Genomic DNA, 15,072 nt, shown 5'->3' with positions numbered 1-15,072 from the left:
GTTATCGAGTTCCATCTGGCTCCTGTCAATTATTCCTGCTGTGTATTTATATCAAGGACTGGCCAAGTATTAATTGCTTCAATGATGCTTCACTTTTGATTTCAAAATTTCCCAAACTCCCAAATATTTGTAGCCTGATGATACTGCCTTTATCAAATCTTCATCATTAAGCTCTATTCCATCATCTTCAATCATGTTCCCTACCTTTATGTCTATGGTGCCCACGAAATATCTTTACTTAATTCTTCTGTGCTTGTTAATAAGGAATTTAGTTCAGCTTTTGTTTTTCCAAATAATTTTAAATAATCCATATAGAGTAAATGTGATATTTTATTCCTTTTCTGCCAATTCATATTCAATTTGTCTTGCTTAAAATTGTTGTCAGTGTGGCCATTGATGCTATAAAGAGATTGTTGACAAGAATCTGGATGTATATAATGAATTGGTTTCACTGTTAAACTGCCCTGTTAGGTCATTTCCTCCTAATATTCAGTCAGATTCCACTTTATTGTAACTTAAATTTGTTATTTTTGTCCTATCATCTGAAACTGTAAAGACGCTGTATAAAATTGCTACCAATATGCCTGTCAAAGCAACAAAAACAAATCTGAGTTAAAGGAACAAAAATAAACTTCTCCAGCCGAAGTAGACTCAAGCTATTGTTTGTTATGATCATATTACTCCAGAGGCTTTACCTTTCCTCTTTTCTTTTGCAAAGGTAATGACAAGGATACATAGAGAAATAGATCTCTTTGCTCTTAATACAAGAAATCCACTGTAGGTGCAATAAGTCGGTTTCTCAGTGAATGAGAAGTCCTTTGGCCTCCTTAATTTTTGCGGGTCTAGGTCTAGGATGCCTGAGTTTGCAAATATTTCTTTTCTATGAATAAGTAGGAAATCAGACACATCTCAAATAACATAGCAATATTATTCTACAATAACATGAGCCAAATGCTCACTTATGCAAGGATTTTTTTAAAAAAAAATATCCAACAGATGACCGTCCAGCCTCTGGTTACAGACCTCATCATTTCATTTAGCAGCCTACTGCAATGGCTAACAGCAGAGGGAATGGGATAATTTGGCACAACCAACTTGCTATGGCCAACTCATCATGGCCAACTCGCTGCGGGACAACTTGCCATAGCCAACTCGTCATAGGAAAACTTGCCGTGGGACAATTTACCAATTTTATTTAATTATTTAAATAAATATTATTTTAATTTTTGCCATGACATTTGATTCGCCCTCCTTTTGCATCCTTTCTTTAATGATTCTATTCCACCAATTCTTTGATATTAGTGTAACTCTTGTCCTGCAGCAAGTTGTCCTGTGGAGAGATGGCCATGGCGATTTGTACTGCAGTGAGTTGGCCATTCCAAGTCGGCTGTGGCGAGTTAGCCATGGCGAATTGTCATAAACCCAACAGCAGGTGGGTTCCTTTTGATATCTGAATCTTTTTTGTTGTATTTCTATCCCATTGGTTCTGATCCTGCCTTCATTCTTTCTTCTATCTGTCAGCCATTAGCTCCCTTTAAACATTATTATATTGTCCTTCAGTTGTCTCTTCTGTCGACTAAATGTATCCAGAGCCTTTAAGCTTTCTTTTTTAATTATGAGGTCCACTTGGAAGTGGAACAATTATTTAATTAATAAACTTATATGCCACCCATCTCACTATGTAGAGTGATTACTGAATGGCTAAATAACTAACAGTGAGGAGCAATTCTTACTAGTCAATTCTGCAGGCCTTGCTGTTAGTCCAGGCCAGTAATGTAGGTGATATGTTATTTCTGGTGACACACCAAGCCTCTGGTAGTTGTGCAAGAGGGCCTGCTTTCGTGTGGCCTCTGGAGCCTCCAAAAAGAGCACAAGACCAGGACATTCTTTCCTGCTCTTTTCAGAGGCTGCAAGAGCATTCTCTGATGTTTCCAGGCCTGGAGCTGCCTCAGACAGGCATTTCAAAAATATATTTATAATGATGCAAGTATTTATTAATTAAATATTAAATTTATTATTTTTTTACTCTGAATTGTTTTTCTTTTGTCTGCGTAAGTGTGTGCATGAGAGAGAGAGAAGCCATCAGAGTCTGCTTAGGCATTTTCTGCAGTTTTGATATGCTGAGCTCAAAAGGTTCACCTTCACTGTTCTAGGCCAGGGATCTTCAACCTTGGTGACTTTATGACTTGTGGACTTCCAACTCTTAGAATTCCTCAGCCAGCAGAGCACAAGTCATAAAGTCACCAAGGTTGGAAATCCCTGGCCTAGGCCATTTAAGAACGCTGCGTAGGCCAATACATGCTCAGCCACAACATGAGAGCCTGTAGCATTTTTCTCTAGCACAAGATGGATACCAGAACGATGCCATATTTCTTGTCTAGGGAGACTATACCTGCAAAGAAAGAAGACCTATCTTTGACCATGTTCCACAGATTCTTTGAAGTTGGAAACATGGAAAAAATGCATTAAAAACACTACTTATGACTTGAATCTCATGATTATCAAGATTGGAAGTATAATACACTTCAGCTAGAAGGACCCCATCAAAAGATCTGCCTGCATTCTGATCTGCCTATGCTGATCTTGGGAGCAGGACCTATCATGTTCATTTGCATGAGGAGAATTGAAATTGAACATGCAAAAGAGAAAGTGTTGAACAAATTTTCTTTCATTAAAATGGTGCGATAGTTATTATATTATGAGCAATGAACTCCTGTGACTAGAACATTCTGGATGCTTACAGTATTGCCAATTTCTATGAACTTCCTAGCACTGCTTGAGAACCCAATACCCGAAGGTATCTTCTGCATCATTCTACTCGAAGGTTGCTCTCATTTATTTTTGCATGTTGAAGTGTGATGAGCATAGGTAATTCCTTGATTTGCAACCATTCATTTAGCAACTATTCAAAGTCACAAGAGCGCTGAAAAAAGTGACTTATGACTTGTCCTCAGCTTTAACAACTGGTACAACTTTCCCATGGTCACGTGATTGAATTTTGGGCATTTGGCAATTGTTAGGTATTTGTTACAGATGCTGCATTCCAGGTGGCTTTTGTCAAGCAAAATCAATGGGGGAAGCTGGATTTGTTAACTACAGTTAACAAACAACACTACTTGTAAAGTGTGATTCACTTAACAAATGTAGTGCCTCACTTAACAACCATGGCAAAAACATCATAAAATCAGTCATGACTCGCTTAACAACTAACCTTGCTTAGCCACAGAAATTCTGTTAAATCAAGGACTAATTGTAGGTGCATGCTAGTCTTGCTAGATAATTTCTTTTGGAAACAGGTCTGTCAAGAATTGTTTCTCTTATTTGTTTCAGCACTGGGGAAAGAATCTCTTAATTCTCTTAGCCCTTCTTGAAAAATAGCCATTCTTTACCGGTTTGATCTCTTTTATTTCTAACTTTTAGATCTCTGACTCTTTTAGTCACTGTTTTGATTATTATTACATTTAATTTTTATTGCACAGCTATTTATAATTTTATAAGTTAACAGAAATAAATCTAAGATGGTAAGTATAACTCGGGAAACTGATCGAATTTTATGGAGCGAGTTTCAACTTATCGCTCCTGAGGAAGTGGACAAGGCCATGGGAGCGGTGAGTGCCTCCACCTGTATACTGGACCCGTGCCCCTCCTGGCTGGTTTCGACCAGCAGGGAGGTGACACGTGGCTGGCTCCAGAGGATTGTTAACACCTTTCTTCGGGAAGGGATCCTTCCTGCACCCCCTAAAGGATGCGGTGGCGAGACCCCTCCTGAAGAAACCTTCCCTAGACCCAGCCATTTTGAACAACTAGCGTCCAGTCTCCAACCTCCCTTTTGTAGGGAAGGTTGTTGAGAAGGTGGTAGCCTTTCAACTCCGATGGACCTTGGATGAAACTGATTATCTGGATCCCTTTCAGTCGGGTTTCAGGCCTGGTTACGGCACGGAAACTGCTTTGGTCACGCTGATCGATGATCTCTGGTGAGCCAGGGATAGAGGTCATTCCTCTATCCTAGTGCTCCTTGACCTCTCAGCGGCCTTCGATACCATCGATCATGGTATCCTTCTGCGACGGTTGCGAGAGGTGGGAGTGGGAGGCACCGTTCTACGGTGGTTCTCCTACCTCTCGGACAGGTCGCAGTCGGTGTTGGTTGGAGGGCAGAGATCGATCCCTAGGCCCCTCAATTATGGGGTGCCGCAGGGTTCGGTCCTGTCCCCCCTATTTAACATCTACATGAAGCCGCTGGGTGAGATCATATGCCGGCATGGGATTAAATACCATCAATACGCGGACGATACTCAACTGTATCTGTCCGCCCCATGCCAACTCAGCGAAGCAGTAGAAGTGATGTGCCAGTGCCTGGAGGCTGTCAGGGTCTGGATGGGAGCAAACAAGCTTGTACTCAATCCTGACAAGACTGAGTGGTTATTGATGCTCCCTCCCAAGGATGGTCCAGTTATCCCATCTCAGCCTGGGGGGTGAAATTATACGCCCCTCATAGAGGGTTCGCAATTTGGGAGTCCTCCTGGATCCGCAGCTGACGTTAGAACATCATTTGTCGGCTGTGACCAGGGGAGCCTTTGTCCAGGTTCGCCTGGTGCACCAGTTGCGACCCTCTTTGGACCAGGAGGCCCTTCGGATGGTCACTCATGCCCTCTTCACCTCAAGACTGGATTACTGTAACACGCTCTACATGGGGCTGCCCCTGAAGAGTGCTCGAAGACTGCAGTTGGTCCAGAATGCAGCCGCGCGAGCGATAATGGGTGTACCTAGATACACCCATGTTACACCTATCCTCCGCGAGCTGCACTGGCTCCCCATTGGTCTCCGGACACGCTTCAAGGTGCTAGTCGTCACTTTTAAAGCCCTACATGGTTTAGGACATGGCTACCTGAGAGACCGCCTCCTGCCATTTACCTCCCAAAGACTGACAAGATCAGATTGGGCCTCCTCCAGGTGCCATCGGCCGGTCAATGTCGGCTGGCGACCCCCCCCCCCCCGGGGAGGGCCTTCTCTGTTGCTGCCCCGGCCCTATGGAATGATCTCCCCGTAGAGATCCGAACCCTCACTACTCTTCCGGCCTTCCGTAAAGCTACTAAGACCTGGCTGTTTCGGCAGGCCTGGGGCTGTTGATTAGCATCCAGCCCCATTTTAAGTAGTATGTATGTTGTGTAATTTTAAACTATTGTATTTCTATTTTAATTTTTCTATATTCCCTTGTTTTGTCTGTAAGCCGCCCAGAGTCCCTAGGGAGTGGGCGGCATACAAATGCCAATAAACTTCCAAACTATATAAGCTAACTCAATCAAATTATGATTGCCATTTTTACAGAGTTTTATTCAAGCATATATACCTTGAGTGCAGCAACTTTCGTAGACACAGTGAAAATTAGCAATATCATCTTCTTCTGTGATCTTCTTTATTATAAATAAGGATAGAAAAAATTAAGGTTTTTGTTTGTTACATTACCTGAACACGAGATGAACTCAGAGAGAGCAGAGCAGAAAAACATAACCTTCGCCATCATAGTCTGAAACAGTTGGGATTTCATGAAGAAATGAGAACATTATTCAAGAACACCCGTCACAGTGCTTAACAAGATTTAATGTACATTTATTCTTAACATGTGGAACATATAAATTTTATACTGAATAAATGATATTCATTAAGCCAGAGGAAAAGGAGGAATTTACATCAAGTTTTTTTGTATTTTTTAAACTACATTATTTTGAAATACAAATGTGTATTCTTTGCACTGAAAAATCTTTGAAGTTGTGTTTTCTTTTTTTCCCCATATATGTATTTTTTTTCTGTAGACTGGTAACCATTTTCTTAAATCAATCCGTACGTAACCATTTCCACATCTTGATTTATAAAGTAAGTTGTGAGCAATTGCTCTCCCGAAATAGAGCATGACTTTATACATACAGAAACTTGTACATTACCCTCGTGGTGTTTTTTTCTTAGTTTTTGGAGTTATGGCCCAAAGAAAATAATAATATAATAATAATATAATAACAATAATAATAATAATAAAATTAAGTCTACCATCACTTTGTAGTTACCACATCATGAAAAAAATAAATCCTTGTACTTGTTTTATTTTTTTTTTAAAAAGATGAGGGTATGTTTAATGTACAACTTCTATATACAACACTGCCTTTAGGCAATAAAAAATATTTTAAAAAATGATTTAAAGGAATTGTGATGAATTGTCATTGTGGGAAGGTCAAACAATAGATATTGATGTTGACAGTTCTGGTGAGGAAGCAATTTGTGTTGATCGTCTTCAGAGTTATGTTTTTACTTTCTTAAAGAATTGGTTTTGCTCCTAGCATAGTGTAACTGTTCTCCTACAGAGAACCCAAGAAAATGTTGTGGGCAGACGAGGAACTGACTGTCTTTCCTTGACCATCCACCACACCTACATCACTATCATTCTTCTATTGCACACAGCGCTTTGGGCAATGACAGTAAGGATGGTTGGAATTTCTTTTGTTCTTAAAAAATAAAAAGCACATTAACTCAGCATTTTTTCCCTCCACTTTTGCATTTGACAGTGGCACGCCCCTTTCTCCCAACATCAAATCATATTTTGCTATATCCTGACACCCCCAATTCAAAGTTGCTTCCCCTCCCCGAAAAATATGATTCAAATATGGGAAAAACAAACATGGACAAGGATAGCTATGAAAAAGAAATGCGATCTTTGAATGTACTAGAGACTTTGGTTAAAAAAATAAAATAAAAAGATGTACTTATACACATAGACAGCAAATATTAATTCCATAACTGTTCAAATTAATGTTTTAAAATTCCCAATTGGTAAATAGCGAATGGGGCAGAGGAGCAAAGATTCTTCTTTTTCTTCTTTTTTTCCCATTCTTCCTACACTGGATAAACAGGTACAGAAACCAGCCAGTTATATGTGACCCTTTAATCTCCACTCACACATGCTTGCGTCTCACTTGTGTCATAACTGCCCTATCTGAAAGAGTACATCACAGATGACAGATGCAACCATAGAGTTCAGGACAGCTGATATTGAGATATCCAACAAGCGGCCCTCATGTAAAAGGAATTCAGAGCGGTTTTCCTCTACCCGGGCCATGGCCAACAAGGCCTTGGCTGCCCTGCACATCATGTCCACGCTAGGTGGCTCCAAAGGCGGAGGCTGCATGTGCATAAGGTTATGCTGGCTCTGCTGGTACTGGGCCATGGTGACCCCATCCTCAAGGAAGCTTATCAAGTTTCCAATGCTTCCCTTCTGCACAGCTATTGCCCTTGCCACTAACGTGTCCCCTCGGGCGAGGTTTGATAAGAGCGCCATTGACATTTCTCGGCAGACAGGATTTTTGCGTTCCCCAACGTACCTAACTAAAGTAGCATACAGTTTCTCCTGACGACTGAATGGGGGCGTGGCCAATATAAGGTCCACATTATTGTCTTGGATACTGAGTTTACACAGGGTTTCCAGTACAAGTCTCTGAGGCGAAAGGATTGAGTTGGGCCCCACAGTTGGAAAAGGATCTTGGGCCTCTGCCGAGGGGCACACCATCCAGTGCAGTAAGCCATCCAAAATTGGCAAACAGATGCTTTCTGTATAAGCAGATAAGTCTAGCTGCCCAGAAATGTTGGCTAGTGTGACCAATGTATTATCCCTCAAGACTTCAAGGCAGTCCCACCACCACTCATCCTTGCTGCAGGCCACCCCTTTGTCCACTTCTTCCTCTTTTTCATATGTCTGTGGTGTACGCTTTCTTTCTGGGTGCTCATGATGAAGAAGAATCAACTTTCCCAAGATTAGCACCAAGCCTGCATGTTTAGACATTTCCACATCATTGCCAGGCACAAAAGATAAGCTACGGACAATATTTGACACACAGATGCAACGCTTGGCCAAAGAATCTTGCCAATGGGTAATGGTACATAGAGGAGTCTCATCTCGACTCCGTGGCTCATCTTCCAGCAGTTTGATATTTCGATGACTTTTCACTTGATGGATCCCAAATGGAAATTTATTACTATCTGTCTGAGAATTAGAGTCGGGGTCTTCAGACAATGCTCCTGGACGAGCTGACAAGACATCATCAATAGTGGCTGATATGCTTTTGTCTTGCTGTTCCTCAGATTCTCCTTTCCCCTCTATATTCTTCTTTTTACCTGAGGAGACTGATAGAGATGGCCGCCTGCAAGGAGGAATCTCCATCTTACTCTCAAAGTGGGTCTGAATATGTTCAGTTGTATCACCCCCACCAAGTTGCCAATGAAGAAGCCCACTGTTGAATTCCTGAACGTGCCCCAACCTATCAGATCGGTCAACAACAAATAAGTTGTTTTTCTTTACTATTTTTATTGGCAACTTGTCAAACTTACTGGCTTGTTTTGGCCTCTCACTTGGATCAAGAATGGCACCAGGTGGAGCAACAAGAGTGCTCTTTCCTTCCTCTGTGCTCTCAGCTTCATCTTCTTCCTCTTCCTCCTCCTCATCTTCCAGGTCATCAAAGTAATCAATACATTCACCATTGTTTTCTTCCTCTTTCCTGACATCCTCTGTTGCAGACTGCCCATCCTCATTCGGAGATGAATTATGATCTTGCAGTTTTGGTCCTGGATGTCCCACTTCATATTCCATAAGGATCCCAAAAATATCAATCAGGCATTTTCTAAAATATTCCACCAACAGCTCAAGAAAACCAGATAACTGAGGAAACAAAGAGGAAAAAGAAAACAGAAAAAATGGTAAAAAGAACATTTTAGTTTATTATAGAATTGTGGAAATAAGAAATGATTTGTTTTAGGAAAAAAAAGATCTTTAGATTCCCTTTTACACGATTCAGAATTGGTTAGTCCTTTCTTCCTATTTAATCTGTAGATTAGAGTTATAGAGTTCAGAGCACACCATTATAAAAAAGTTAACAATTATGAATTCCTTAAAAGTTTACTTTTGAGTACTATTTCGTTCATGTGATTGTAAAAGTGAACTGAGTCTTCTTTTCAAAGAAAATTTCTTTCCTTTTCAAAGCATGTGAACCATTTACATATAATCCTGAGTTACAAGTATGAGTATAATGAGCCTTGATAGTGTAGTGGTTAGAATGCAATATTGCAGGCTAACTGCTCATTGCCAGGAGTTTGATTCCTTCAATCCTGACTGACTCAGCCTTTCATCCTTCTTAGGTTGGTAAAATGGGGACCCACATTGTTGACTGTAAACCATTTAGAGAGTGCTGTAAAACACTGTGAAAGTATATAAATCTAAGTGCTATTGCTATAATTGTATAATTATACAATTATTTGTATAATTCTTTGTCTTACCCTATTTTACTTTAGCAGTCAAAACAAGAAGACTCATAACTTTTACATTCACAGATTTGTGTAATACATGAGCAAAAACTAGTTCCATGGCATGACAATGTGCACCTTTACCTCCCCATTACATTACAGGAAAATATGCCAGTTGTTGATCCACCATCTATGAGCTGTATATCCTCTTTGGTCTTTGGAGGATTTGCCCTAGTCCTAAGGGGAACTGGATGGCTCAGGCATTGGAAAACATAGCAGCAAAGAATGTGGGATTCCCCTCCATTTACAGAATGAATGGTGTCATCAAGATGAAAAATAACCAACCTACCTGTGAGAGATTGAAAGTAGCAACCGTACTATCATCATACAGAAGAATGTTAATAGTATCTAATGCCCAAGTACTTTCTGCAAGAAGGCCTGATTTAAGAGACATCATCACTCGCCAGGCTTCCGGACTCACTGAAAACAAACAAAGCAAGGAAGCATTTATTAAGAAGAAATCTGCAGCATTGGAAGCCGGAAAACAGAGACAATTTGTTTTTTTAAAGATCAGAGTATTGTACTTGCACAAGTTCCAAAGTATTTCCAAATAATTTTTGATGCCCTATTATATAATCGTATGAAAAGAGCTAGACTGTTGTGAAACTGAAGGGATGATCTTCTCTAAAGCCTAGGAAATTGACAGAGACATTAAGGTTTTATCTCAGTTAATTTGGAAATACATAAGTACATGTGTCACACATGCTTTGTGGTACAGAGTGAAAACTCTGTATATTCTGATGAAATGCTCCACTTTCATTTTGTAAAATGCAGTTAATCTCCACATCTTTAGAGTAGGTGGGTGCAGAGAAAAAAGCAGCTTTATAATACCAGTAGAAGAGGTTGACATGGGAAATATCAAACTGCTCTATGTTTATTAGTTTCTTCCTCTTCAGAAAAATAAAAATTATGTTTGCTTCAGCACTCTTACAATTCTCACTTAAAGCATACAATACATTTATAAAGAACCAAACTAATTTTTGTTTTAAAAAACTGCTAGGTATTTCTCCCTAGGAAACAAATTCTCCTGGAGTTTCCTTTTAGGGAAGGAAAGCTACCAAGAAGAAGGATAGTTTTTGCAGCTTGAGTGATATCCAAACATATCAATGTATCTCTGTAAGATGCAACAAGATACTATTCATCAGCAACTTAAGAAAATGGGGCATACACATCAGTGCAATAAGACTATCTTTGCTTTCTTTCAGGAAAGAAGATGACTGATCAGCATGTCCAGAATTTGTCAATATCATATCTCATAGATCAATTTTCCAAGCAACAGTACCGTTATACTACTCCAAGTCAAGCTTCCTCAGCTTTACATATATTTTAACTGTTTCCTTTTGTCAACAGTTACTACTCCATTAACAACTTTACTCCTTGAAAAGAAAGCTTTCAAGTTAAAATTTCAAGTTTTGTTTGTTTAAGTTACTGTATAAGATACATTATATGGGAATTCAGACTTTTGTTCTGAGATCATAAGCAACCATTAATTATACACAATATAAAATACTATGAAAATACATAAGAACAATATCATCTTAAAATAATACAATATTGTACCTCTTACCACCATTATACTTCTCTAAATATTCAGTATTCATTTGTATTTTGATGATACATAAATCATTATTCCTACCACGAAAAAAATTTGAGCTCAGCTTCAATTGAATAAAACTAATTTCTTAAGCAAATTAATAGAAATAAATGCAAGCTCTACAAAATTATTGTAAAAAGTTTCTTCCTCTGAAAGGACAATAGGAGGACTTACCGATATCTTTTGAGGTAATCTTTCGCCTTGGTTTTAAAACTGGTTGGGATGCTTCTACTGAACCTGGAGGAAAAGTTACTTCCCGCCTAATAGATGGTAGTGGTTGTGTTGGAGGACCTGTGACCTGCGAGCCTGGAAGAGTGGGCATAACTTTTGGCATCTTCATAGAGGATAGGAATGGAGATTTACTGGGAGACATACGATTTTCATGAGAGCGTGGGAAAGATGCAGGGCTAGGAGCTCGAGATATGTGGTTTGGCATTGATGGTGGCGTCTGATAGGATGACTGAGGAGGTCGAGTAATAGGCTGCATGGAAGCAGAGGATGACATGTAAGAAGGCTGTCGCTGGTTGACATGAGAAGGCCACTGGCTTTCATGGTTTATTCTCTGGTCAGGTACCATTATATCATCAGTACGATTCATCCCTGGATAAGGTGGGGCCTGTGCAGGGCCTCCGGGGCCTTGCCTGTTCTGATATGGGTAAGACATATCATTTCTTGTGGGCCACAGGTTTTGTTGGGGGCTTTCACTGGAAGCTGATGACTGCATTGGGCCACCAATCATCTGTGGAGGTATTCCATGTTGTTGCATTTGTCCAGGAGCCTGCATCCTCTCTCTGTTATAAGGATATGGATACTGTCCCTGGATGGGTCTCCTGTCTGGTCCAGAGTAAGCACTGCTGTACTGGTTAAACATCTCCTGCTGTTGGTTGCTATATTGCATGTTAAACATATCTCCATCATGTCGTTTTGCTGGAGGCCCATACATGCCATCCATATGACGTTTGTAGTTCTGAAAAAATAGACACCAAATATTTAAAATAATATAAAATGTTATTTTTGTATGTTCTTATGCATTTGAGTGATAGAATAATTACAATATACTTACAATATTTTAAATACAAATAATCATCTTTATTTTCATTAGTATTTGAAAGATGTAAAATGACCTTTTAATTATTTGAATAAATATGCATAAGGTGGTTGAAATTTTGTCCATATGTAGTGTGTAACATTTAAGTGAATAATGATTTTAATGTCAGACTATATGATTATGACTATAGGCATAAAATGAGGTACCAATTTCATTTTAGGAATTGTTTTGAGGTAAATACTACATTATAATTAAATGTCTTAATATTTTGTTTCCAACTATTAAGTTATGGGAGTGGGATCAGGAAGATGATAAAATGTATTTATTAGTTAAGATGTTTTTAGACTTTAGATGTTTATTTTTTTTAAAAAAAAAACCCTAAAATAAACCTAGAATCTTCGTTTGGATGCTCCTAGATCTTAATTAGTATCTTTTAAGGATAAAAAGTATTAAGGATAATTCTATGTGGCACTGAATATGATATTTGATTGAGGTTTTTTATATGTATTAGTGGAGTGATTTAAATGTTTTGAAAGTGGCAGGCATATAGATGGGAATATCTGAGCATGTTCTTTCTCTCACGCACACACATTTTCCTTGTGATGATTCTTATGTGGCTAAATATTGCCAATAACATCATTTATTTATTTTGAAACATACACAGCAATACAAACCCCCAATTAATATACAAGAAAATGCCAAAACAAACTATAAAAAACTAAAAACAGAGGAACATATAACATGCAATAACAAGTAAAAATGAATAATCTAGGCATATCATTTGTACAGTATACCAAACATTAAACAGTATGATTGCTAGCTAAATGAAGCCCAGAAGAAGAAAAATCCTCATTACAAAATTTTCTTGTAGGTTCCACTTATTTTTAATTGCCAATAATTTACTTTGAAATGTTATTAGCTATGAATCAAACAATCAATAAATATAATTTTGAATGTTGGGGAAGAAAGGCTACCTCAACACTAATTGCTCGGTTCTGTTATGGAGGACAGGTGATGGCAACTTCTGCAGATTCACTAACCGTGTTCCTTTCTCCCTAATTGAAACATCCGTAGAGGTTTTAAATAAGAAGGCAGAATTATCTTCCTTTCTAATTTTATACAACAGTAAAATAGTCTGTTTATGAAGGCTATGGGTTCCCCATGTCTAGAGATTTTTAAGATGCTGGTCAGCCATTTCTTATGAGTGATTTAACTGTTTTTCCTGCACAAGGCAGAGAATTTGACTAGCTACGCCTTGTAGTTCTTTCCAATTTTACAATTCTATGATCCTACAAATCCCCGCCTCTAAATTTAATGCTACCACAATTTAGTCCATTGCATATGGAACTATTTGGGATACATCTTATTAATTATCTATGCTTTCTTACAGATTTCTCAGTCAATAAAACAGAATAATTTTAGTGCAGGTTCTGTATCATAACATTAGTCAGTTGCTGTTAAGAACCATTCCATATAAAAGGATACAAATATACACTGTTCATAAGTAACAAACATCGTTGTCCACTGTTTACTTTTTTTGCCAGTGCCAGTGCCAAATGCTTAGATTTCTAGAATGAATTTTGCGAAAAGAATAACATTATAAAACTATTTACCTGCTGCTGTGGAAACATTCCAGATTGGTGTCCTCCATAGGTGGGTTGTCCAGAAGGAGGAGCTTGCATTGGATACTGCGGTCCATACGGTTCATGCCTGCAATGAAAAATATGAGCTGTATATTAGTGCTTATGATTTCCAAAATGCCCCAAAATATTGAAACTTCTTATCCCATTAAGACAGTTTCTGTCTTTCATGAAGCCTGAAAATCTCCAACAGCACCCTCTTTTTTCATATCAAACATCCTCCACCAAATGTAGTACAGTATGTTTTAAAAATGAAGTGGTTTTAATTTTCGATTTCATACACTCAATTCCACTCAAACATATTCAATACAAATATAACAGAGTAAATCAGTTATCAGTCTCTTAGAATAATTGGTAATAATATATCAATATTGGTAAAAAAAGTGATGTCTCTGTTTTCAGGATTGAACGTGCCTACCATCAGATAAAAATAACATGTGGCCTGGATGCAGACATGTTTCACCTTTCTTCGGATGACTTGGCAGTTTATGATTCCCTATTCTTGAATCTCACTTGGCAATGTCTACATGAGCTTTAATACAAAAGCATCTGACTAATGTACTGTAACTGATAAGAAATGCAACTGACTGGCTGAAGCAGATTCCATACTTGATATTCAGAATGTTGGCAACAATATATGATTACCTAATATCGCCAGAGTGCTACAGTTTTAAAATCATTTATGTATAAATGAGTAATGCATGATCTAATAGCCATTCTTAGATTTTTTTTAAAAAGATTACAAATCTGAAGTAGAAAGATAGTTAACTGGAATACAAAGAAATAATGGAATGTAAAACAACAGTAGCAATACTAAGATTACATATCTAATAAAATCAGCTAAGAATCACTATTTTAAACGATTTGAATGAGCTTGTTATATCTATTGGGCTCCAAACTTAGGAGTTTTAGGTGCAGCCTCAAACTTACCTGGAATTGAAGAAAAGCACCTTCTATATTTTATCCAAATAGATAAAACGTTTACATTTGTTCTTACAATGTGACATCTAAATGCAGTCATCAAATTCTCCCATACCAGGTTGAATGGTTTTAAGCAAATAAGCATTCAGCATTGGATGTAAGCACCATGAGCTCACCCAGGATATCATACTCCTGCAGTGGGCTAGCTAATATTATGGTAACAGCACAAATATCATGATCAGAAATGTCACACAGTTCAACAGAAAAGTACAGAAAATGGGGCAAGGGAGAATGGGAGAGTTTTGATTGGACACAGCAGTCTGCGTGCTACTCCTGAGACGTAAGTCTAAAAGATAAGGCATTTACCATGGGAGAAAAGAGAGCGAATTTCCCAATTTCCCAAGCAATGCAGTTTCCTGGATTATTGCATTGTTGCATTAAATACACATATGGTTGATTTATAATACCTCAATTAAAAAAAATCTATATTGCCCCAGTGATCTAAAGTGGAGAAATCTGCTAAAAATGAA

General features: G+C 38.4%; 1 protein-coding gene across 1 annotated transcript in view; it reads right to left on the bottom strand.

Annotated features, from left to right (window-relative positions):
* Positions 1-6,096: 6,096 nt before the first annotated feature.
* The window catches only part of ARID1B (AT-rich interaction domain 1B), a 307,767-nt gene continuing 298,791 nt past the window's right edge, over positions 6,097-15,072 (bottom strand). Inside the window, 4 exon segments of the mRNA XM_032215107.1 lie at positions 6,097-8,698; positions 9,629-9,759; positions 11,108-11,900; positions 13,595-13,691. Coding sequence (XP_032070998.1) covers positions 6,968-8,698; positions 9,629-9,759; positions 11,108-11,900; positions 13,595-13,691 — 2,752 coding nt within the window. The 3' untranslated portion in view covers positions 6,097-6,967.

This window comes from Thamnophis elegans, chromosome 4, assembly GCF_009769535.1.
Source record: "Thamnophis elegans isolate rThaEle1 chromosome 4, rThaEle1.pri, whole genome shotgun sequence".
NCBI classification, from domain to species: Eukaryota; Metazoa; Chordata; class Lepidosauria; order Squamata; family Colubridae; genus Thamnophis; species Thamnophis elegans.
This window is presented reverse-complemented; position numbering and strand designations above follow the sequence as displayed.